The following is a 20,719-nucleotide window of genomic DNA, read 5'->3' on the forward strand; positions in this document are numbered from 1 at the left end:
GCTTATGCATTACCACCCGTCGCCTGATGACAGAGGAAGTTGAGCGCTTACTCAGTGCCAATGGAATCAAGTGAGAAATCATTTAGCTTACAGCATTGTATTTTTAACAGTATAGAATTCTGGAATTGTAAGAGATATAGACACATTTCCCCCAGGTTTCCAACTCTGTTAAACTATCCAGCAACTGGCTACATGAGTTTAACCAAATAATCTCCATTCAAGTCAACAAGGTCTTAAGTTTGTTAAATCATGGAGAACTTTATGAAGGACTGTGTGGCTGTCTGTCTGTCTATCTCCATCAACCTTAAGCCATACAAGAAGCTGGTGTGACTGAACAGACTCCTAATGGGACCAGTGCCCCAATAGCTTGAAACTAATAGAGTACAGAAAAATCACTCTTCCAAATTTGGCCTATTCCTAAGTATTAGGGAATATTGTTTACATGTGTTCACTTTCCTTCTACAGAAATCTTCTATGGGGTGGGAGGAAATGCATAACTAAATGCTGCTGACGAAGATTCATTACTGGAATAGCATTATAAAATGCCAGGAAAGTATCCATTTGCTAGGCTAGTGATTGAATTAGAAGGTTATTATTCCAGGCCCTGCAGGCCAGGGCCGATCATGAACTAGTGCGCAAGAGGAACCTGTGAACTTTGATCAAAAGGAAAGTTTAAAAAGGCATAGCCCTACCTTTCCTTTCAAGCCAAACAATAGCTTGATTATTACCATTGTTTTTTTACAGAAAAAAAAATTGAATCCAGGTATTCAGTCTCAAATATTAATGTTTTCTTTACATTCATAAACTGCATTGGCCATTTTGATTTTTAAAAAAGTTTGGAGGCAGTTGCCAATCTCGTTCTGCGCTGCTAATGACACTGCCGTAGGAGAACTTAGAACCGTTCTTTAGATCCTTTTAATGATAGTATGCATTTCTTACTGAATCATTGCACATACAGACTCCAAACACAATGACTACTTAAAATCACTGAAATGGTCATGGTGCACAGAGAAACCCTTAAAATGAATAAATAAAATGAGCACCACCACACAAATCCAAAAAAACACTTTACATAAAAAAATAAAATATGTTACGTTAATTATAATGGCAGGGATTACAGTCCAACTACATGACCTAAATTCTGCAGACATTATTTTTCATTTAATGTTACAGTGGGCAGGGGTGTGGCAGTTAAGCGCAATGTTACATTTTGTAAAAATAAATAGTTTCTTAGATAATGCCCCTGGTGGCACACGTACACACACACACACACAAAAAAAAAAAAACATACATAGGGAGCAACTTTTATATTAAACATAACAATGTCTAGTCACTCAGAAAGTGATTTGCCCTAGGCAAACCACTTCAAAGTGTTGCTGGCGTGTGTGTAGCAGTGAGAGGGTTAATCTTTACTTCTCTGCAGGATTCCCCCGCTGCACAGGAAATTAAACCTTTGTTCCAGGCCCTTGAAAGGCAAAATCAGAGTATATATACACACACACACTACCCTGTTTCCCTGAAACCTTATTTTCGGGGGAGGCTCATCATATAACCTACCCCAAAAATAAGCCCCAGACATTATTTGGCTAATCTAGGTTTGGGAAAGTTTCCCCGAACATAGATACGTAGGAGTCAATGCCCTAGTGAACCGGTCTATGTTTCGGGGAAGTCCTTCAAACGTAGATCTGCTTGCTACCGGTTTTAACCAAAATAAGACATACCCCAAAAACAAGTCGTAGTACATTTCTCAGGAGGAAAAAAAAATGATTTAAGACCCGGTTTTGTTTTCTGGGAAAGACGGTATAAGTCCATAGCCAAGAAGAAAAAAAAAGTGTTAAGAAAAAGTTAAATAAATGGTGTAAACAAGGCGCTTGGTGTATGTCAGATGTAAACCTATTACAAACGCAAACCCCTATATATATTTCTTAATTGTTTTGTTTCAGTAGAAAAGGGATTTATAAATCCAGACAAAAATTTTCATATGTTGTGCAGGTGAGGTGTGAACTTGTGGGGTTTAGGAATCCACACTCATGAGAGGGCTGCCAATGAGAAGAAAATTGGCTCCCCAGCCATTCGCATACAGGGCTTATGGGTTGCAGCCTCAGAACAACATGCTTCTTCTGACTAAAAGCTACTGAGAAGTGTGACAGTACGCCTGTAAACAAAGCAATGCAGGAGTGAGGCAACAATTGTGCAGGTATTTTGATACTATGTGGGTTTGTGCTGGGCGGGTAGCCCATAATCTCAAAGCTCATAAAGTCTGAACTGTTCCATTGGTATATTACCTGGGAGACTGCAGTATTTGGGGGGAGACCAGGTGACCAGACTATGGAGGTATATGTACCATGTGGAAGTATTTACAAGAGGATACAGGGTGATACGAGCCATTTGTGTCAATGAAGCCATGGGAAAGAGTCAATCATTTTGACAAGCACATATCACTATGAATACTCCCTCATGCAGTGCAGGGTTTTGATTGAGGGTGCAGGGTGAAAGGATATCACACATTGCAAGTCTCCAGTATGTCAAACCTGCATATCATTAGTACAGTAAGACCATCCGCAGAGATCTGTAAAATGTGTGTGCAAATAAAAGCCATTGATTTTTACTTGCGCCCACTGAGGCCAAAGGTTGCCAGCTCTCCCCTGGTCACACTTAATGAATAAGTACTGTGGGTATGCGACTGAACAGAGAAACAAAAATGTGAATTGTTCTTGAATAACCACTTACAGGAGAGAAAAAATAAATTGAAAAAAAAATAAAAAATAAAATATATATACACACACACACTGTACTGCTTTGTCTACCTGTAAGGCCTTTGAGGGAGCCTTACTGTTCAGGTGTTCTGCTGTATTATCTGCTGTCTTTTCTGTAAACCTTAGAGTGCTGAATATACACATACATACATACATACATAAAACATAGCTCCCAAAACACCCCTGCATGACTGCTGCCAGTCCACTCTGTCTGAGAGATATTAAGGGACAACACTGCAGAACCAGATCATAACACTGATCCATAATTTTTCCTCTTACTGGTAAACTGTATTTACAAAAATTGCTACTCCCTCTCAGAGTAATTCATAAGAAATGAAAGTTATTTCTCCTATAACGCATAGCCAATAGATCACTGTAGCTCGATTGCATTCTGAAGATCTATCTATCTTGGGGAGCATGGACTAGGCTCTGAAATTAACTTTTTTTTTTTACTAACCACGTTATGCAGTATATTTTCAAGATTTCACAAGTCACATGGAATACATAAGACACCCCAAACCATTACTGCATGTGAGTGTTTTCTTCCTAGTCATACATTTCTGTTTACATATATACACATTTGTTTGCAGGTTCACTTATACACTTAAGAGTTAACTTATAATGAGGAAATGATCACCAACACATTTTGTGGATAAACTTAGTTTTAACAAACACAAACAAGTGTTCAAGGGAATAGTACAAGTTAAGAAGTGATACACAAATGGCAATTTAGATACATTGAGGGGGGCCCCCACAAGTCCAATCTTGCTAGCTTTTCCAGTTACTCATTGAAAACTTCACTGACAACGTACGTACTTCTCTAAATCTTTCTCCCCCAACCCTATAAATGAGGAATCCCTACTGGCTTCATATATGGTTTCAGTGTGTTAGCACCTCTAAACCGTGTACAAAACAAAATGGAGCTCCAACCACCGTAAGAGAATGTGTTATTTTCTACCCTCCTATCCCAGAAACACACACAATGTGAGGTCCATGGATTGAGGAGGAGGAGAAGGTCACGCTATACAGGAAAGGTTGGCAGCAATATGAATACGTGGATTCTGAGAAGGAAAAGATCTCAGCTAGGGAAGGGACACTCCCTGAAGCCGTAAACATACACAGTGATAGTTCTGAGGCAGTGAGAAGACACCTTTTGGGAAAAGTTTAGAACGAAATAGCCAACAATAATACAGCAAAGCAAGTAAAAATGCTTCCCTTATGAAGGACCCCTTATTTATTTTAAGGAGTGGTGCAGAGATTTAACACTATACTGAAGACAAATTGCATTTGTTCCAGGAAGTTAAACTTGGGCCAAGGAACTTTTCCAATCAACTATTCCCATATGGAATCTTTAATGACTGCAGAAGTGCTTCTAATTCCAAATGTGTAAATGGAAAGGAACAATGAAAGACTTGACACACAATGGGTGCAGGTTAACCTTTTCTGCTAGCACAGGCAATAGGCCTGAGAAAAGTGAAGACTTTGTGCCGGGTGGATGTCCATATGCCTTCCCGAGCGCACAGCAAATGCCACTCTGCAGGTCAACACTTCATTTCACAGGGGCTTAACCACCATCCCCAAGGCTTTTTTGCCTCAGCTGCTGATCACAGCTGTGTGCACTTGAGAAAAAGAAGCCAGTTTGTGTGTGTACGTATGAAAAGGAAAGGAGGTGTAGGCCAAGGTGGAGAAGTACAAATCTGAAGGATCTTCTGAATGAAGTACCTGCTTACTGTAGCAAGAACCCTGCTGCAAAATATATGGAGTGAATTAAATCGGGAAAGGGGAGCATCTAAATATCAGTTAATGGCACTAATGATACAGAAGAACGAACATAAACTGCATTGTAAATCTTTAATAATACACTGCTCAGTGCACCCATTAAAATAGGGCTATTATAACAGACTTTTTTTTTTTTTTTTTAACCTTTAATGTCATGTAGGAATGAACAAAGCCAAGAGATTTAGCAGAGTTATTGGAGGTTTATCCACTAAATTCTGAATTCTAGCAACTGAAATCCAAAAGACACAATGAAGGTTAAAAACTGCCAAGCTTTGACTATAGTAGTTTGAGAACGTTTGTGAATTTGCTGAATGAACACACAATTGCACATGCTTTATTGGTTTCTAAATTTGTCAAACAATATAACCAGGGGGGGCACACATAGACTGCTGCACAGAGGAAGTGAACTGGCAGCTTGAGAGTAGAAGTAGATATCCTAACACGAGCTTAGCCAAAACAAAGCCTGCATGTACAGCGTGTCATGATTTACTTACTGTATAGGACAAAGTGACATGCAGGAACTTTATTAAAATAACTGCATTAATCGTGAACCTGCTCTGTGTGTCCACATGGGTATACGGTGGGATGAAAACTCACTAAACTGAGCAGCTCACTAGGACAGTGCATTCTAAAATGTCAGGCTCATAACTGGTTAACAGAGAATTCTGCAGAACATAATTTATAACACAGAAAGGTCGTAGAGCAGTATTAATCTGGCTCAAGGAGATCCTAGCCCAGTGTAGAAATATTTAAGGCCGGTTTATGAAAATAAGGCTGGAGTGAAGCAAGAGCAGCGCGAGGTAAAACAGGCCAGCAGGTTGTAGCACTGGAGAGACACAGAATAGAACACACACACACAGACCCACTGAAAGGCATACAGATTTTCCATACAGTGGAATCAATCGAAGGATCTGTCGTCTGTGTGGTGTGTTGGACTCTCCCCCACCTGCCAACGGAGGGACAGAACACTTCCAGATGTGTAATGCTGTGAAAGAGCTCTGCCATACACTCACGCACCCTCAGACACAATGTGCAGCCAACTGGTGCCAGGGGCCAGGGATGAAGAATGAAGAAAGAAAATCAAGGCTCAAAAGGGGGAGGGTGAAGAGGCTTACAGTTGGGGAGGATATAATGTAAGGAAAGGGAGAAAATACAATCTTAACCAGAGATTGATGACAGTAAGAGGGCAGAGAGGGACATTTCCACTGTCTCTTTACAGTACTGTCACAGTAAAAAAAAAATATAAAAAAAAAAATAATAAATCTATTAGTTTGCGTTCCTCCCAGTTTTTATTTCCAGCCTTTCTGGAGCCTGGACCGGAGAGCTCTTTGCATGGCCCTGCTCTGCCATTTCACGCTCAGTGAGCTCTGAATCCCTGCGGTAAGATGCTGGCGTGACTGGGTCAATGAACACGCTTCCTGTCACGAGCAGGGAAGCTTCACTCGCTCCATCTGGCCCAATTCACGTGTGGACAAATTCCAGAACCAGGCCACAACGTGTTGCATGTTGGTACAACAAAATAGAGGGGTGGGCTGCATGTTCCCAATAGTCCTGTCAATCACCCCTCCTCTCTCTAGCCAGAGCATCTACTTATCGCCAAATTACCTGTGGACTACATGGCTTTTTCAGTGGTACCATTAGATAAAAACAGAACACTGAAGCAAACACAAACACATATATACATGTGTTTTTATAAAGACAAACCACCCCACCCTCCCCCCAACAAAAAAAAATATTTTTTACATTTTGTACAAATTTTTTTTTAATTGGTTAGACTGCCACAAACCGGGTCATTCACTAAAGTGAGAATTATTTGTAACTGAAGTGAATTAACCAGCTATGCTTTGTGTTCAGCCTCTTTGGCCTTACATTTGATTCTCACATAAGTGAATAACCCTGAAAGGGTTAAAGAAAGAAGGATGGTGTTAATGTGAAAAAACCTAAAACGATCTAACCAGCTAGTGATGAAAGTGTCAAAGCACCTCTGATCTTCATATCTTCATAAACACTCTATAGTAAGCAGTACATTATTACCCTATATAAAAACACCAATTCTTTTTTTTTTTTTTTTTTTAACTTATACATGACACTTTGAAGAGAGCGATTTTTCATAAATAAATCGACCTTTTATTCAGTTCCCACAGTCTAAGGAATAAAATAATTACTAGTGTGGGAGGTAAGGGGGGAGGGTTCAGGTTTATTAAAGTGCCCTGGGCAGCAATAAACCTTAGTATGACCCTAGCTGTCGAAACCCTTCGACTTAACAGGCCACAAACTCCACTAAAGGGAATGCATGTGATGTGCTCAGTGTTGCTGGGTGAGCACATTTAACACAAATGATGAAAAATGTACGGGGTGACTGCGGGAGAGAAATGCTTTATTTCTGCATTAAATTGAGAGTGTGTAAGAAATATGCTTACAGTAGGGAGTCTGTTTCACATAGAGGTCTGTAAGAAATAGGTCTTTCTGTGCACAAAATGACTTTAATAAATGTAGATTATACAGAGGATAAAGAATTTGCAGAGATACTGGTCAGGAACACCAGAATTACTCTATAAAATGTGACCAATTCCTCAAAACCACACCTAAGGGTTCCAAAATGCCATACTGCCCTCAATGTACACAAAGTCCTGAAATGACCTCAGATTTGCTCCTGCAGGTCTATTGTCTTTGGTACTATCGGTATTGCCCATGACATGCAATGAGGGAAGCACCTGGAGAGCCTAAGGTCATGTTTGGTGCACAACAAAAAATATTATCTTCGAGAATGGCACCAACATACAGCTCCTATCAAGCGTTGTCTTCCACGTGTACAGAGCTAACAAAGTGTCCCTGTGTCTTTATTCTTTTTAAACTGTGTTACAATATATATTAAAAAAGAAAAGTCGACTTTGTTTTTCAAACCGTACATAATGCGGTCTCATCACAACACTTAAAAGGGGGAAATAGTGCTTTAGATGACTTTACATGTATGCATGTTTAGTGTTTTATACAGATAATGTAACAACAAAAAAAAAAAAATATTGTATCGGCTGCCAAGCAGTGAACAGTTAAACTGCAACTGATAACGGAGTAATAAGGCAAACGACATTTAAAGTTTGCAAACTGGACAAAGCATAGGAATGTAGTCTCATTCACATCACTGTACATTAGTTGCCCACATACCCACACTTACATGTAATGTAGTAATCGTGGTGTTTCTTGAACTCCAGGCCCATGTAGTTGGGGCTGAATTCCTGAAACTTTATGGTAAACCGGAACTCCTTTTCTGGCTGGTTACAGGTTACTAACACATTAGGGTCCATAACTGTGCTGCAGGATTCTGCCTGATCTTTGCGGACCATGTACAGCTTGTAGTATTCGTAGGGCCGTGATTGCTCCCCCTTGGGGCAGATTATGTCCAGACGGTCGCCAATCTGTGGATAAATAACCAGGCCTTTTCCAGATAAAAACCTGCAACAGAAAAGAACATTAAGACTTTATTTTCCATATTACTGACAAATTAACCATTTCAATATAATGCTCCTGCCCCCTTATCAAAGATGGCAAACTCAACTTGTGGCCATCAGACAAAAAGAATACCAAGTAGCAGCACCTTTTCCTTTACTATTGCACCAAATACATAAAACTACCTATCTTAGGCCTTGTTGTTAATCCTTTAATTTTTGCCCAAAATCAGCGCAGTCTGTGTTGCTTGGTACATGAAAAGTAAATACATATAGCAGAACAGGTTGAGAAAAGGAAAATGGATGTGTGAATGCAAAGTCTGAGAATGAGAACATCAGATGCCTGCAGCAATGGGAAATACCGAACCCAGAAACAAACAACTCAAGGAGTAACGGGGTTTGGCATTTGGACAGTACCCAATATTAACAAAAGCTGTACGGAGACTGGGGCGTTGGCATACCGCAGGCCGGGGCAACCTAGATCTTCCCAGAAAGTGTCAGCATACACACCCTATCCTTCCTCATACAGGTAGGGGGCTGGAACACTGTCACCATGAACAAGCCTTTGACAACAGCATGAGAGAGAGTTTGTGTCTTGTTTTAAAAAGCCAGATATGATGTACTGCACTTTAAAAAAGTTAATCTGGAGCTAGGACAAACAGCCCCTAAACAGATTAAATTAGGAACTTAAAACATACATACATACATACTTTTTAAAAGGGGAGGGCGAAATTGGTGTTTCTAAAGCGTAAAGCTGGGGAACAGTTCTTTTTTTTTTTTTTTTTTTTTTTTTTTTTTAAGGAGAAATCAGCAGGACCACATCGTTTTCCACAGGGATTGCTCCAGAATTACATTTTATAAGTAGCTCCCCTCAGGATGTCAGTCAATGCAAGGCACAAATGAATGAAGAAAAAAAAGAAAGCAAGGCACTCCATGGTTTTACAGTGAACTCAGCAGATGCTCAGAACACCAGCCTGCAACAGCATTAAACTGGAAGAACCCCTAAAACATCCATCCGTGAATGCAATACATGTATAACCAATGCACACACTGGGGAGGGAGGGGGGAGCTCTAGACAGTCTTTCCTTGCCTTGTGTACAATAAAGGTTGGCTCCTACACCGTGTGAGAGTTGACAACTGGGAAGTGAAGAGTTAAAAACGGAAGCAAACTGGTAAGAGTATCATCAATTTCTTCGATATGAATGAGAGGTGGAGGTAGGGGTGGGGTAATGGTATAATGGAGGATGTATTTTGTTTTGCTCAGACAGCCAGTTCAGTGAGTGCAGACAGGTAGCTGATGTGACTCACTGTGCTTGTCTGAACCCTTCAGGCTTTGCTCAGGCAAAAAGGTAGCAGCCCAATCCACCAATGCATAAACAGCGGGTTTCTCAAAGGCTCTGCAGCTTTCCGTACACACGCTGCTTGTCCCTACACAGATGTTATTTGCGGGAACAATGTGAACAAATCCAAAACCCTTGCCAGTTACGCCACATTCCAAGGAGCAGACCCACCCCCAACGCACATTACAAAGACTAAAAAGTTTATGCATTTTTGTGATGGTGGTATCTCGAAAGTCTGGTTTGAAACCAAATACAGTATTGTGATTGTAACTGTCCCTCTACTCACAACATGAAAATTCAACTGCTTTGTTAGAGGACTTTAACCCCTTCTGATGCTGGCAAGTCCTGAAGGGATAAAATTTATGGAACAAAAAAAATCAAATCTATCCTCCAAACAGCAGATATTTGCAATATTAAACCCATACACTACAGGAGAACTTTATGTAATAAACCCCCCCCTGCCCCCTGTTTTCTATGTAAATGCTATTGTGCTAGACTTAACTCTGTATGTTGCTGCTGCCCATCCCATGTGTTCCCTATTAAGGGTTAATAAGTATAGGGGTGTATATAAAAAATACCCCTTTCTGTCTCATTAGAGATATCTTTGCCAGAAGCGCAAGGAAGCAGGCTGAAGGGTCAGTGTTAGGACCCGCTTAGGGGGGTATGCCTTGACGTTGGCAGGCGGGCATTCCCTCCAATGGCCATTGGAGCAACTAAATGACCTCCATTTGTCAAAATATACATAGGGATTAAGGAGAAAGCGCAGGTAACATTTTCTTTTCTCTGTATGTAATTGTATCTATAAATGTAATATTTGATTTGTTAAATATTTCAGACTCTTAGCGCAGCGCTGTAGAAAGTGTTGACATCTAATAAAAGACATAACAGAAAAGATGGGGCTCTCCAGTAAGGAACATTAATGGACAAAGCGCCGAGACACTTAAAATGTAGCTTTGTTACTGGAACAAGGCAGACTCAGGAGCCACAGGCCAGAAGTGATCTATCCACTTTCCTGAACTCTGCAGACAGATAAAATGCAATAAGCAATTGGTAGATGGATTTTATTGATTAAAGCCTTACTGGCTTTATTTAAGTTATTTACCTGACGACACATTCATCGAAGGAACGGTCCTTATGCGGTATAATGGCTATATTAAATCTCAAGGTCATTACCTGAGCTGGGAGTATGGATATTCTTTAACAAGGAAAAAAAAAAAAAAAACCAAAAAAACAACCAAGTTGTGAAAAGTCAAGGATATAAGCCTATCAACCTTTTACTTAATGACCTTCAAAAATTAAGAGGCTGACTGAGGCTGATGGTAGCTGAGGTCTCAAGTGTCTGAAGGCTGACATGGTTGCTGTACTCAAATAGAAACATGGGGAAATCATATGCAGAGCTATATCCATGAAAGACGTTCATAAGCAGCAGCCTGTTCTATATGACGTAGTAAATGAGCAGTACCCAAAGTATAGAATCCCATCAGGCATTGCCGACAGCCACACAGGGATAAATTAATGTAAAAAAGTGTATTCACGTTTAAACTGGGTAAATTCCCTGGAGAGGTGAAACACGTATACTGTATGCTAGTAGGTGACATAAAGCTACTCCAGAACCGAATTAAAATAAAGGCAATAAATCACATACTGCCTACTAACGTAACAAAAAAAATTATATAGAGCTAAAAATAAAAATGGCATTTTATTTAATGACTACAAATAAAAATCAACTGGAGAATAAAAAAAAATTAAAAAAAATTAGAAAGAAATACATTTTATATTCCTCCAAAATATGAATGGCTTTCCCATACAGATTGAAGTGTACAGCATCTCACACAGAAAAAGCAAGTCCCCCCCCCCCCCCATTCACAGATCATAAATCAGGGTTGGCGGAAAACGCAGAGACAAGTGCATGGTCCGAAGTTACAGTAAAATGATTGTGTCTAGAAGGGTTTGAAGCAGTTAAATATCTGACTTGTTTGGCAGTCAGCTTTATAGAAAAGATATATTTCTACACACAAAACATATATATTGCAGTCTCCGGGGGGAAGGAATAAAGCCTCGGCAGGGCGTCCCCCAGCAGATTCAGACACTGAGCACAAAGGCTGTCTCACAGGAGCCAGTTAGAGAGCCACATTCCTCTCTCACTAGTTCCTTGGGAGAGCTATCAGGTGGCAGGCCCCAATTTTCTTATTGTTCAGGGAGGTGTTTTCTGATGGGAAAGGTGAAGAGGGGATTTGTGAGGTCTGAAAAATGATCCCTTGGAGTTGGGTAAACAAGAAACGCTTTGTTGCTGGTCCGGATTCACAAGCTGTGTGATAAATGTGTGTGTTTTAATGTGTGTGTTGACAGGCATGAACCTGGGTGCGTGTGTTCGTATATTTTTGTGGACTAATTCTTACACACTAGCAGCATCCTATAGGAAGATGGGCTGATGAACTCAGACCAAATTTAGCAGAAGCAATGCTTGTAGTTCCTTTACATTAAAACAAGTGGTCCGAATCACACAACACCAATATGGTAAAGTCAAACAAGTGTTACGGCTTTATCTGCTGACATTCCTAGAATGAGTTAAATATAAATATATATATATTACATTGTGAGAATGGGTAAGATTTGCCAGGCAGGAGGAACCTCTGCCTAACAAGTTCATGAATATTAAAGCACCAAATTAGCATATCCTTAGGGTCTTTGGCTCCATTGGGGGTGGGAAAGAAATCTGTTGTGTGTGTGTCGGGAGAGAGAGAACAAGGTTTCCCCCCAGCCTCCGCCTGACAAATCCCTTTCACGTCCCGGCCTGGCTTTTGTTTTAGGATTTCAACGATTGTGCTGGGGTCTCTAAAGCCGTGTTATCTCATTACGTTCCACAGCTCTCAATGCCTCCCATTTGCATACGAGAGAGTCTAAACAAGCCCCCCTCTCAACTGCTCACAACTCCCCTTATCCTTATGAAGTGGGGAAGTTAACGATCAAAGCTATGTAATGCAGCTTACATTCCTAGCCCATTCAGCCGCATAAAGACTGGCACAGAGGGGGTGGGACAGCTTAGCCAGTTGGCAACAGGGCACAGAAAGATGAACAAAAACTCAGAACCAAGAGAATTGCTAGCAAGGGATCCATCAGCACCCCTACGATGCCTCACCTGAAGCCAAACAGGTTTCGGGAAGGAGGGCGCAGATAGATAACAGATGCTAAAGTCTTTAGGAGGTAAAAGATTTGTTGAAAGAAAAGAAAAAGGTGATCTGAGACAAGATGAGAATGCACTCAAATTAGGGTCTAGTTTGATATATTTATTATATAACATTTTTTATTTTTTTTATTTTTTTTATTAAATGTAGGGCTTAGTGGTAAACCAGCAGATAAGACTGTTTATTTGCTGCTATTTTATATTTGCTATGAAAAGAAAGCTCCCATTCAACCAGGCAGGAACTTACAGGCTGCACTCATAGGTAAAACTTGCCCTTGGACTGTACTCGGCAGCTGGCTCATGGAACAGTCTTCAAGGCAAGGACTGATTTCACAACTAAAACCGAAGACAGACAAATTAAGCGCCAACATATAACAAGTATAAGCAGCCACAAATCATCATAACAGCAATTATTGGGAAAGCACAAAGGGGCGTTAAACAATTTTTTTTGATAAATAAAATCACTCTGCAATATTTTTGTTGTAGTGGCAAACTTTATCTGGTAAAACAAGCAAATCATGGACTAGAGATTTCACAAGAGGGAGTCTGATAGTAAAATATTTTTACTATTTTGTGACAGACTACATATCAAATCTTAAAATAGTTTTTTCTTCAAACTGGACATCCTATAGCACACCAAGGGGCAATATAGTACACTTCATGGGGGGGGGGGGGGGGGGGGGGGACAATGATTAGCCATCACTATCCTAATTTATTCAACTGTGGATGTCTAACTGCAGAATTAAGTTATAAGGCAGTCAAAGATTTTAACACCATTATCAATTGTACTTTATAAACCCAGCTAGAACATCAGCAGGTAGCGGATTTAATAAAAACAGATACAACCATGATCCTCTTCAGAAAGTAGGCGCAAAGCATATGTTCAACATAACATTAAATCTTGGTAGAAGCAAAAAAATATAAAATAAAACACTTTTTTTAAATCAACCGCTGGTAAAATCAAGAAGAATGTCGACAAACTATTCTGATCAAGTCTCTAAACAGTGAGTTTATCAGGTAAAATTGAGCCTCAGTTTTCCTTTCCACTGAAAAGCTTAAGTTATACATTTAAAACATAAAACAAAAAAAACAAAAAAAAAAAAAAACACAAACGTACGGTCGGCTCCAATGAAAGAGGCTGATTACTGGTGCGCCATTACAGGCGCGGTATGACATGTCTGATGAGGCTCTGTTTAGGCTTCTTACGCCTTCATGAAAAAGCTCTGCACCCAAAGCACAACAACCATCAAGGATTTAACAGAGAATCATTACTCTTAAACAGTTTAATGGGCTTTACAAAGACAGGACCCAGCCTGCAAATGTTATACTGGCCCGTAAAAGGTGCGCCAAGCAATTTGATGCTTCCATCACCCATGAAAAGTAAAAGCCCTTTAATGCTCATAGTAATTGCATAATGTCAGAATGTCCGACATGACCTAATCCAACAGTTCGTAGAAGCAAAATAATGTTCTGCGGCTACAGATAAATTGAATGGATTAAGAACATCAGAGAAATTAGAGTGATTGGAATTTTTTTTTTTTTTTTAAATATACATATACATATACATATATATATTAAGTTCCCATGAACTCAAAAACTTAGAGGCCTTCTTCTAAAGCAGTGGTTGCTTTTCTAAACACATCTAGAGGGTCCTAAACACACTTTGTGGAGGGGAACACTTGAATGCAAACACTGTATATGTCTAATCCCCAAGAGCCATGGGAAAGTAGTAAGCGCCCTTTAAACCCCCCGCCAAAAAAAAAAAAAACCTGACAATTGTATAAAATTTGGTTAATTCCCCACCTCAGGTAAAGCTTAAAAAAAAAAAAAAAATTAAAAAAATACACCACTATAAAAAGTGCTTTCTAATCATACATGGAGAAAGGATAAAAGCAGGCATTTCTGCCAAGTGTTTTAACAACCTAGTTACTAGTGTGTGTGTGAACACATTCCAAGGCAGCTAGCCAAGCAGGGATCTCCTCAATCCAGCTACCTGGAACGATTGCATCATTCTAGGCCATAAGAAGAGTTTACCTACATTGAGCTCTAAAATCGATCACCTGCGCTCAGGGCCGGCCTTAGGCCTTTGTGCGCCCTGTGTGAAAAATCTTCACAGCGCCCCCCGTTCCCGTCCCCCCCATTCCCCACTCCTCCTTCCCCCTTCCCACACACCCTGTCACACACACACACACACACACAAACATAGAATGTGACGGCAGATAAGAACCATTCGGCCCATACAGTCACGCACACACACAGAGGCAGGCAGACAGACAGTCACACACACAATCACATAGTTACCTCTGTTCCTTGTGGAGGCAGACAGGCAGTTCAGCTCCTGGATTCTGGTTGTTGGGGGAAGCAGGGACTCCTTCCTGCTTCCCTTACAGCAGTTAGACTGCATTTTAGCTCCGCCCCCGCCGCACGGTAAGCTCCGCCCTGCCGCAAATTCTTTTTTTTAGCCCGGCCAGCCATATGTGAGCTGTGCGGCCGTAGGGCGCCCCCTGCTTAGCACACTGCTAAAGGCCGACCCTGCCTGCGCTCAATATGTATTCTGATATAAAACTTTGCTTAAAGTGCACCACACAAGTAAACTAAGTGAAGTGTTGAGTCACAGGAAGCAAAAGATGGCTTACATTTAAAACCAATCATAATGTGTCATCAGGTTTAAGGTTTTACTTTTTTTTTTCTCTCTGCAACCCCTGCCATTATGGATTTATTTAGCATTACCTTGCAAGCATTATCTTTTCTAATAATGCCAATTCTTGCCTAATCAAACGTTCTCTAATGGTACGCTAAAATGAGACTCTATAGGCACCCAAACCATTTCATATAACTCAAGTGGTCTGGGTGCAGTGTTATGGTCATCTTGGCCAAGCAATGTAAAAAAAACATGTTTTGTAGGGATGGCAATATTTTCATTGCAGAGCTAAACACACCTCTAGAGAAGTATTCTTGACAGCCACTAGAGGGTGCGTCCACTGGTACAATACAAAATCAGACTGTTCAATCAGTGCTTCTCATAAAGAGCATTTGCTTGGAGAGGTAAGACACTTGTTATGCATGTGCTTCTCGTTCACAACGCTTCTCTATGAGCAGAATTTGAGCAGTCAGTGTAACATCGTGGGAGATGGATTGTACGGCAGCAGGATCTTGCTGCATGCAAGGGTTTTGTTTGTTTCTTTTTAATCTATAATGAATAGATAACTATTAAAAACAATCCTACTTTAAGGCCTCCACAAACAAATCTATAGCATTTTTTTTCCCACTGTTGCATAGAACAATCTGATGACGCTATATAAATAACTGATATGAACCCATAATTACATCACCCAATGCTGCATTTTAAAATAAAGTACTACTGAGCACAGCGCTGACAAGAACCCTTCCACACAATAACCTACTAAACAGACTCCTGAAAGCTATAGAGATCCTGTGTATCACTGAATAACACTGATCATTGTCAAGGGGCACGCTGCTATGATACAAGACTTCCCTATAGAAACAGAACAGTCAGCCACAGTCTTTACTTACTCTCCAATTCTAGAGCGGCTGCTCAGAGTTACAAGATCTTTTATGCAGAGAGGTACAAAACTGGGGCGGAGAGCATCTTTACTGTGAGAACCAAACTCCATCCCTGCTAATTAAAAATAACCCCACCCAGAGGCCAAGACTAGGAGATCGAACGAGCCTATATACTTGAGACAAGTATAGCTCTATTGTCCGGGGTTAAAGGGCGACTCTTAATGGACTGTCCAAGACAAGGGACAGGCAGAGCTCTCTTTGTGCTTCTGCTCTCTGTGCTTATTCACGGGGCTCCCCTTCACAGACACACTTAAGCTCTCTTCTTTCACACACACACACCGGCCTCTATTGATGTGCTCCCTACACACCCACTTTCTGGTTTCCAAATAGATTTACAAGATGCACCAGTGAGGCAGAAAGTGGTTTCCATAGTAACCTTTGCTCCTTTTCACCCTTTTCTAACACCCCAAGCCCCCCACTACTTCCTATCATCTTTCCATGTTTTCTTACATGGCCATTCCCTTCTCAAAAGGGAGAGTTAGATTGTATGTATTTGTTTTTTTAAAGAAAAATACAAAAAGAAAATACGTTTTGTTTTTTTTAAAATGAGATCCGCAAACAGTCTGCATTGACAGCAATTTGGTCTCGACAAGAAAACAAACAACGCAAAATACATTGACACTTTATCAAATTGATCTACTGGAGTGTTCCATTTAAATAGCCACAGGTAAGTACATATGTGTATTCTTCAAAAAGTTTTTTTGTAGTTGAGATTTACAATTTCCAGAACTGTAGTTATTGCAATTTTGAGAATTGGGAACAAATAAGCAAGCTTGTGTATGGGTAGCGAAGATAAATATAACAAACTGGGAATGTGTTTGTACCCGTATGTCCATGATTTTGCAGCAACACCGCACACATGCAACTAGACGAAATTAAGAAACTGCAACAAAATCATTTATAATTAAGGGGGAATGTTTTGCTATTAAATCTACAAATGAACGCCATTGTGTATTGGTAAGCAGTGCACTGTGGTCTGATAAAGTAAAGCGTATAAAGGGTCCACGGAGTGGATTTCCATCAGGAACTCCTGTGAGCTTCAGACAACAGATTCTGGTCTCATTGTCTCCTCTTCTGCTTCAATTAAAACTCCAGGCTGTCAGTCACTGTGTTCCAAGGTTTTTGTTCCCTTACTGTCATTTCCTGTCAAGAACCTTCTTTCTGCCCCAGCCCTCCACACACACAGCCTCTAACCCCCTCCCTTTATCCACCTCCTCTAACAGCATCTGAAAAGAAAAAGAACTTTGCAATCGTTGGTCTTACCTCATTCCCTGTATGGGAGACGAATTCCCGCAGAGGCTAGGAATGCGTGATTCTGTGAGAGCGTGTGAATGTATTAAGTAAAAAAAATCCTATAATTTAAATTGACAAACATCTGTTTAGAGCAGATATAGTCTGCCCAATGTTGTGTGACTGCATTAGGTTTTATAAATTAAAAAAAAAAAAAACTCAAACGGCCTATAGATTTGCTTAGGGTTTGACAAACCTGGGAGCCATGGGTGCGGAAAATATTAAAGTTGGCACAGCCTATCCCTTTCCTCTTTGAGTGCTTTGCATGTGGGAGCTCCGATTTTATGAAACTTTTCAGTTGGTGCACACTAATATCAGAGGAAAGTAGGTAAACCAGCTGCTGGCCATGCGGGACGCAGCATTTGGGATTTTGTGAAGGGCAGTGAATGCAGTGTTTACCTCTAGGACAAGTGCTCAGGGAGAAGCTAAATATTTGATAATAAAATAGACTAAATCTATAAAATATTCTATTAATTTAGCAAGAACCATGTACATATGAGATTGTACACATTACAAAAAGTGACAGTGTTGTATTTTAGTACACACAGGGCTATTGATTACGTGACAAATCAAAGTGAACCTGACTTGAATTTAAATTGAGGCCAAAGTAGTGAAACTGGAAGCATAACGAACTTAGAGGATTTTCCAGTTCGCTTATTTTTACCTTGATTTCAAAATTTACTTTAGATTGTCAGGGTTACCCACTAAAATGATAATTTAAACAGAAAGTTCAACTTTTTTTTTGAATTTTTGATTAATATTTCCTAATCAAATGGAACAGACTGTCCCTGCAAAGCTGTTCCCGAAATCACAAAAATCAACCAACTCTTTGCTGACTAGTGCTGTGGTGTAACTGAGACAAAAAGGCTTCCATCTCTGGTCTGGTAGCCTCTATCCAAGCAGAGCAGGTCAAACCAGAGGAAATGGATACTTCCCACCACGGTTTCTCTGTTATGAGTTGGGCCGATAGGACTACCGTGTAAAACATTTCACAACAAGTGTGTGTATTGCACACAATGAATCTGTACTGTTTGTGCATGCCTTTCTCACACCAAAGCATGTAAACCAGGTGTGCAGACCCACCCTGTCACCCCACCTCTCTGCTTTGGTTCCTTGTGTGAACGCTACAGTATAGCACACACCAGCTCTTGTCAGAAGCAGGGTGTAAACACCATATTCAAATTACACCTTGTTAACCAGTAAGTGCCCTATCTGGGTAATGATATGTAGAAACTTTACAGTACCTTACTGGAAAAAAAAAAAAATAATAAACTCTTACAAAGGGGAAACATTTGTTTTTTCCTTCAGTATGATTTATAGACAGGCGATTTAGAACTATGTAAAATTGTGACTATGTGTTGCATTAATTATGGAAAGTTTATCTGTCTAAATGTCCAATGTTTCCTTTAGAGGACGACATACAATACACGTATTAAACATCTACGTTCCGGTCATATACAATGTTAAAATGAAGTTACTGTTTCGACATTGTAATCCCTCTTTTAATAAAAACACTGAATCTGCAATGTCCCACACAAGCAAGTGAGATGTATTAAAAAAAATAAAATGTAAAGTAGACCATGACATCAGGAAGTTTAAGAGAATCCAGATTTGATGAGAAATTTAAAAGGCTGTATTTTACTTGTGTTCTTTCCCTCAGACCTGCAACAGACCCAAGGCACTATAAAAATGGCAAGATTTAGTAATTGCACTTTCTAATGAACATGTTGACTATTGGCCAAAAATCAGACAGAAGCCGTACCCAGGTGGTTTGCAGAATGGGAAGTTCCTCTGCAACTTGTAAAACAAACACATGGGGGTATGCTCTCCCAAGCAGGGTAACCCTTTAACAGACAGTACTGCACAGAAGCAGTTTAGTCTTTTGGAACACATTTAGCAGCTGTTATACAGCACTTATTTGTTTACACTGTCTGTGTGCCAGCACTGACTCATATGAAGGTAATTCAGGTGGAGATACCAATATCAATAGGTAGTCTCCACCCCATAGAACATAGGACTCACACAAAAAAAAAAAAAAAAAAAGTGAGAATTGTCAAGGATTCAAGATTAATTGAAAAAGTAAGTCCAAATTAGCTGAACTGAAAGCATAGCTTTGAGAATCTTTTTAGTTTGGCTATTCTGGCTTTAAATATGAAAATTATCTACAATTCTAACTTTCGTGACAAACCCTGAGAATGCTTAAATCTGTACACATTGGACCATTTTAGTTAAATGTTACATAGAATTAAGCTGTAATTACCAACACTATTCAAACACCAAAACTTTATTGTAGTCCAGAAATCGTTAGCACATAAACAAGGTTCTTGCATATCAGATAAACACATGATACATAGTTCACGTAGGACTTGCCTTAAAGAGACACTATAGTCATCTGAACAAATACAGTTTAATGTAGTGGTTCTGGGGTGTATAGGCAGTCTCTGAAGGCAGTTTAATGTAAACACTGTCTTTTCAGAGATAAAGCAGTGTTTACATTGCTCCTTAGTGACACCTCCAGTGGCAGTCACGGAGATGGCCATTAGAGGCGTTTCCTGGGTCAGTGCTGCACAACCTTCAGCACTGACGTTCAGCGTCTCCACGTTCTGCATGGAGGCCCTGAACTTTCCCAATAGAGATGCAGTGATTCAGTACATCTCTATGAGGAGATGCAGATTTGCGCAGCACAGCATTTCTTTCCCCAATTCTGATCATTTCATCCAAGGAGGCAGATTGGGGCAGGGTCAGCGCGGCAGCACTGTTGTGCTAAAAAAAAAAAAAAAAAATTATATTTCTGACCCTATAAGTGTTCCTCTAATGTAAGATTTATAGGTTAACTTTTTTCCTTTAAATCACAAATCATGCTTTACTGACTCCTACACCATTAACAAACATAAAAAGAAGTCAAATGAGAAAGAGTGGAACCTTGCGCATAGTGTTGCAAACACAGGAGATCAATAGGCGTGCAAAAATATATTTTAAAAAAGTCTTAACTTAAAGGGGTTCAGCTGTTTAACATAGGCCGTTTGTACACCACTGATTAATGTAATGCTCCTTAAGGTGAGAGGTCAATTTAGCATAGCCTGTAACACAAAGAGCTGTTGTGTATGTATAATATGAGGCAGGTGCAGAGGGCACAGCAAACCGTTCAATAGTTACATTACCTTTCTATGCCCTTCGTAGCAATACTGGGTTCAAGAAGCAGCTATACCTAGAGTCTTATACCACTGTACATCATATTACACACAGTGCCAGGTGTTTAACCCCTTCTACACAGATGGGTATGTGTGGTGCCCATGCAGGCTACACTTGCACACCTCCTCGCAAACAATAAAAGGATTA

General features: G+C 40.1%; 1 protein-coding gene across 1 annotated transcript in view; it reads right to left on the reverse strand.

Moving 5' to 3' along the window:
* EFNB1 (ephrin B1) overlaps positions 1-20,719 on the reverse strand; it is a 61,982-nt gene that overhangs the window by 11,002 nt on the left and 30,261 nt on the right. The window contains exon 2 of the mRNA XM_063432175.1: positions 7,711-7,988. Coding sequence (XP_063288245.1) covers positions 7,711-7,988 — 278 coding nt within the window. The remainder of the gene's footprint in view (positions 1-7,710; positions 7,989-20,719) is intronic.

This window comes from Pelobates fuscus, chromosome 9 (genome assembly GCF_036172605.1).
Source record: "Pelobates fuscus isolate aPelFus1 chromosome 9, aPelFus1.pri, whole genome shotgun sequence".
In the NCBI taxonomy this organism is placed as follows: domain Eukaryota; kingdom Metazoa; phylum Chordata; class Amphibia; order Anura; family Pelobatidae; genus Pelobates; species Pelobates fuscus.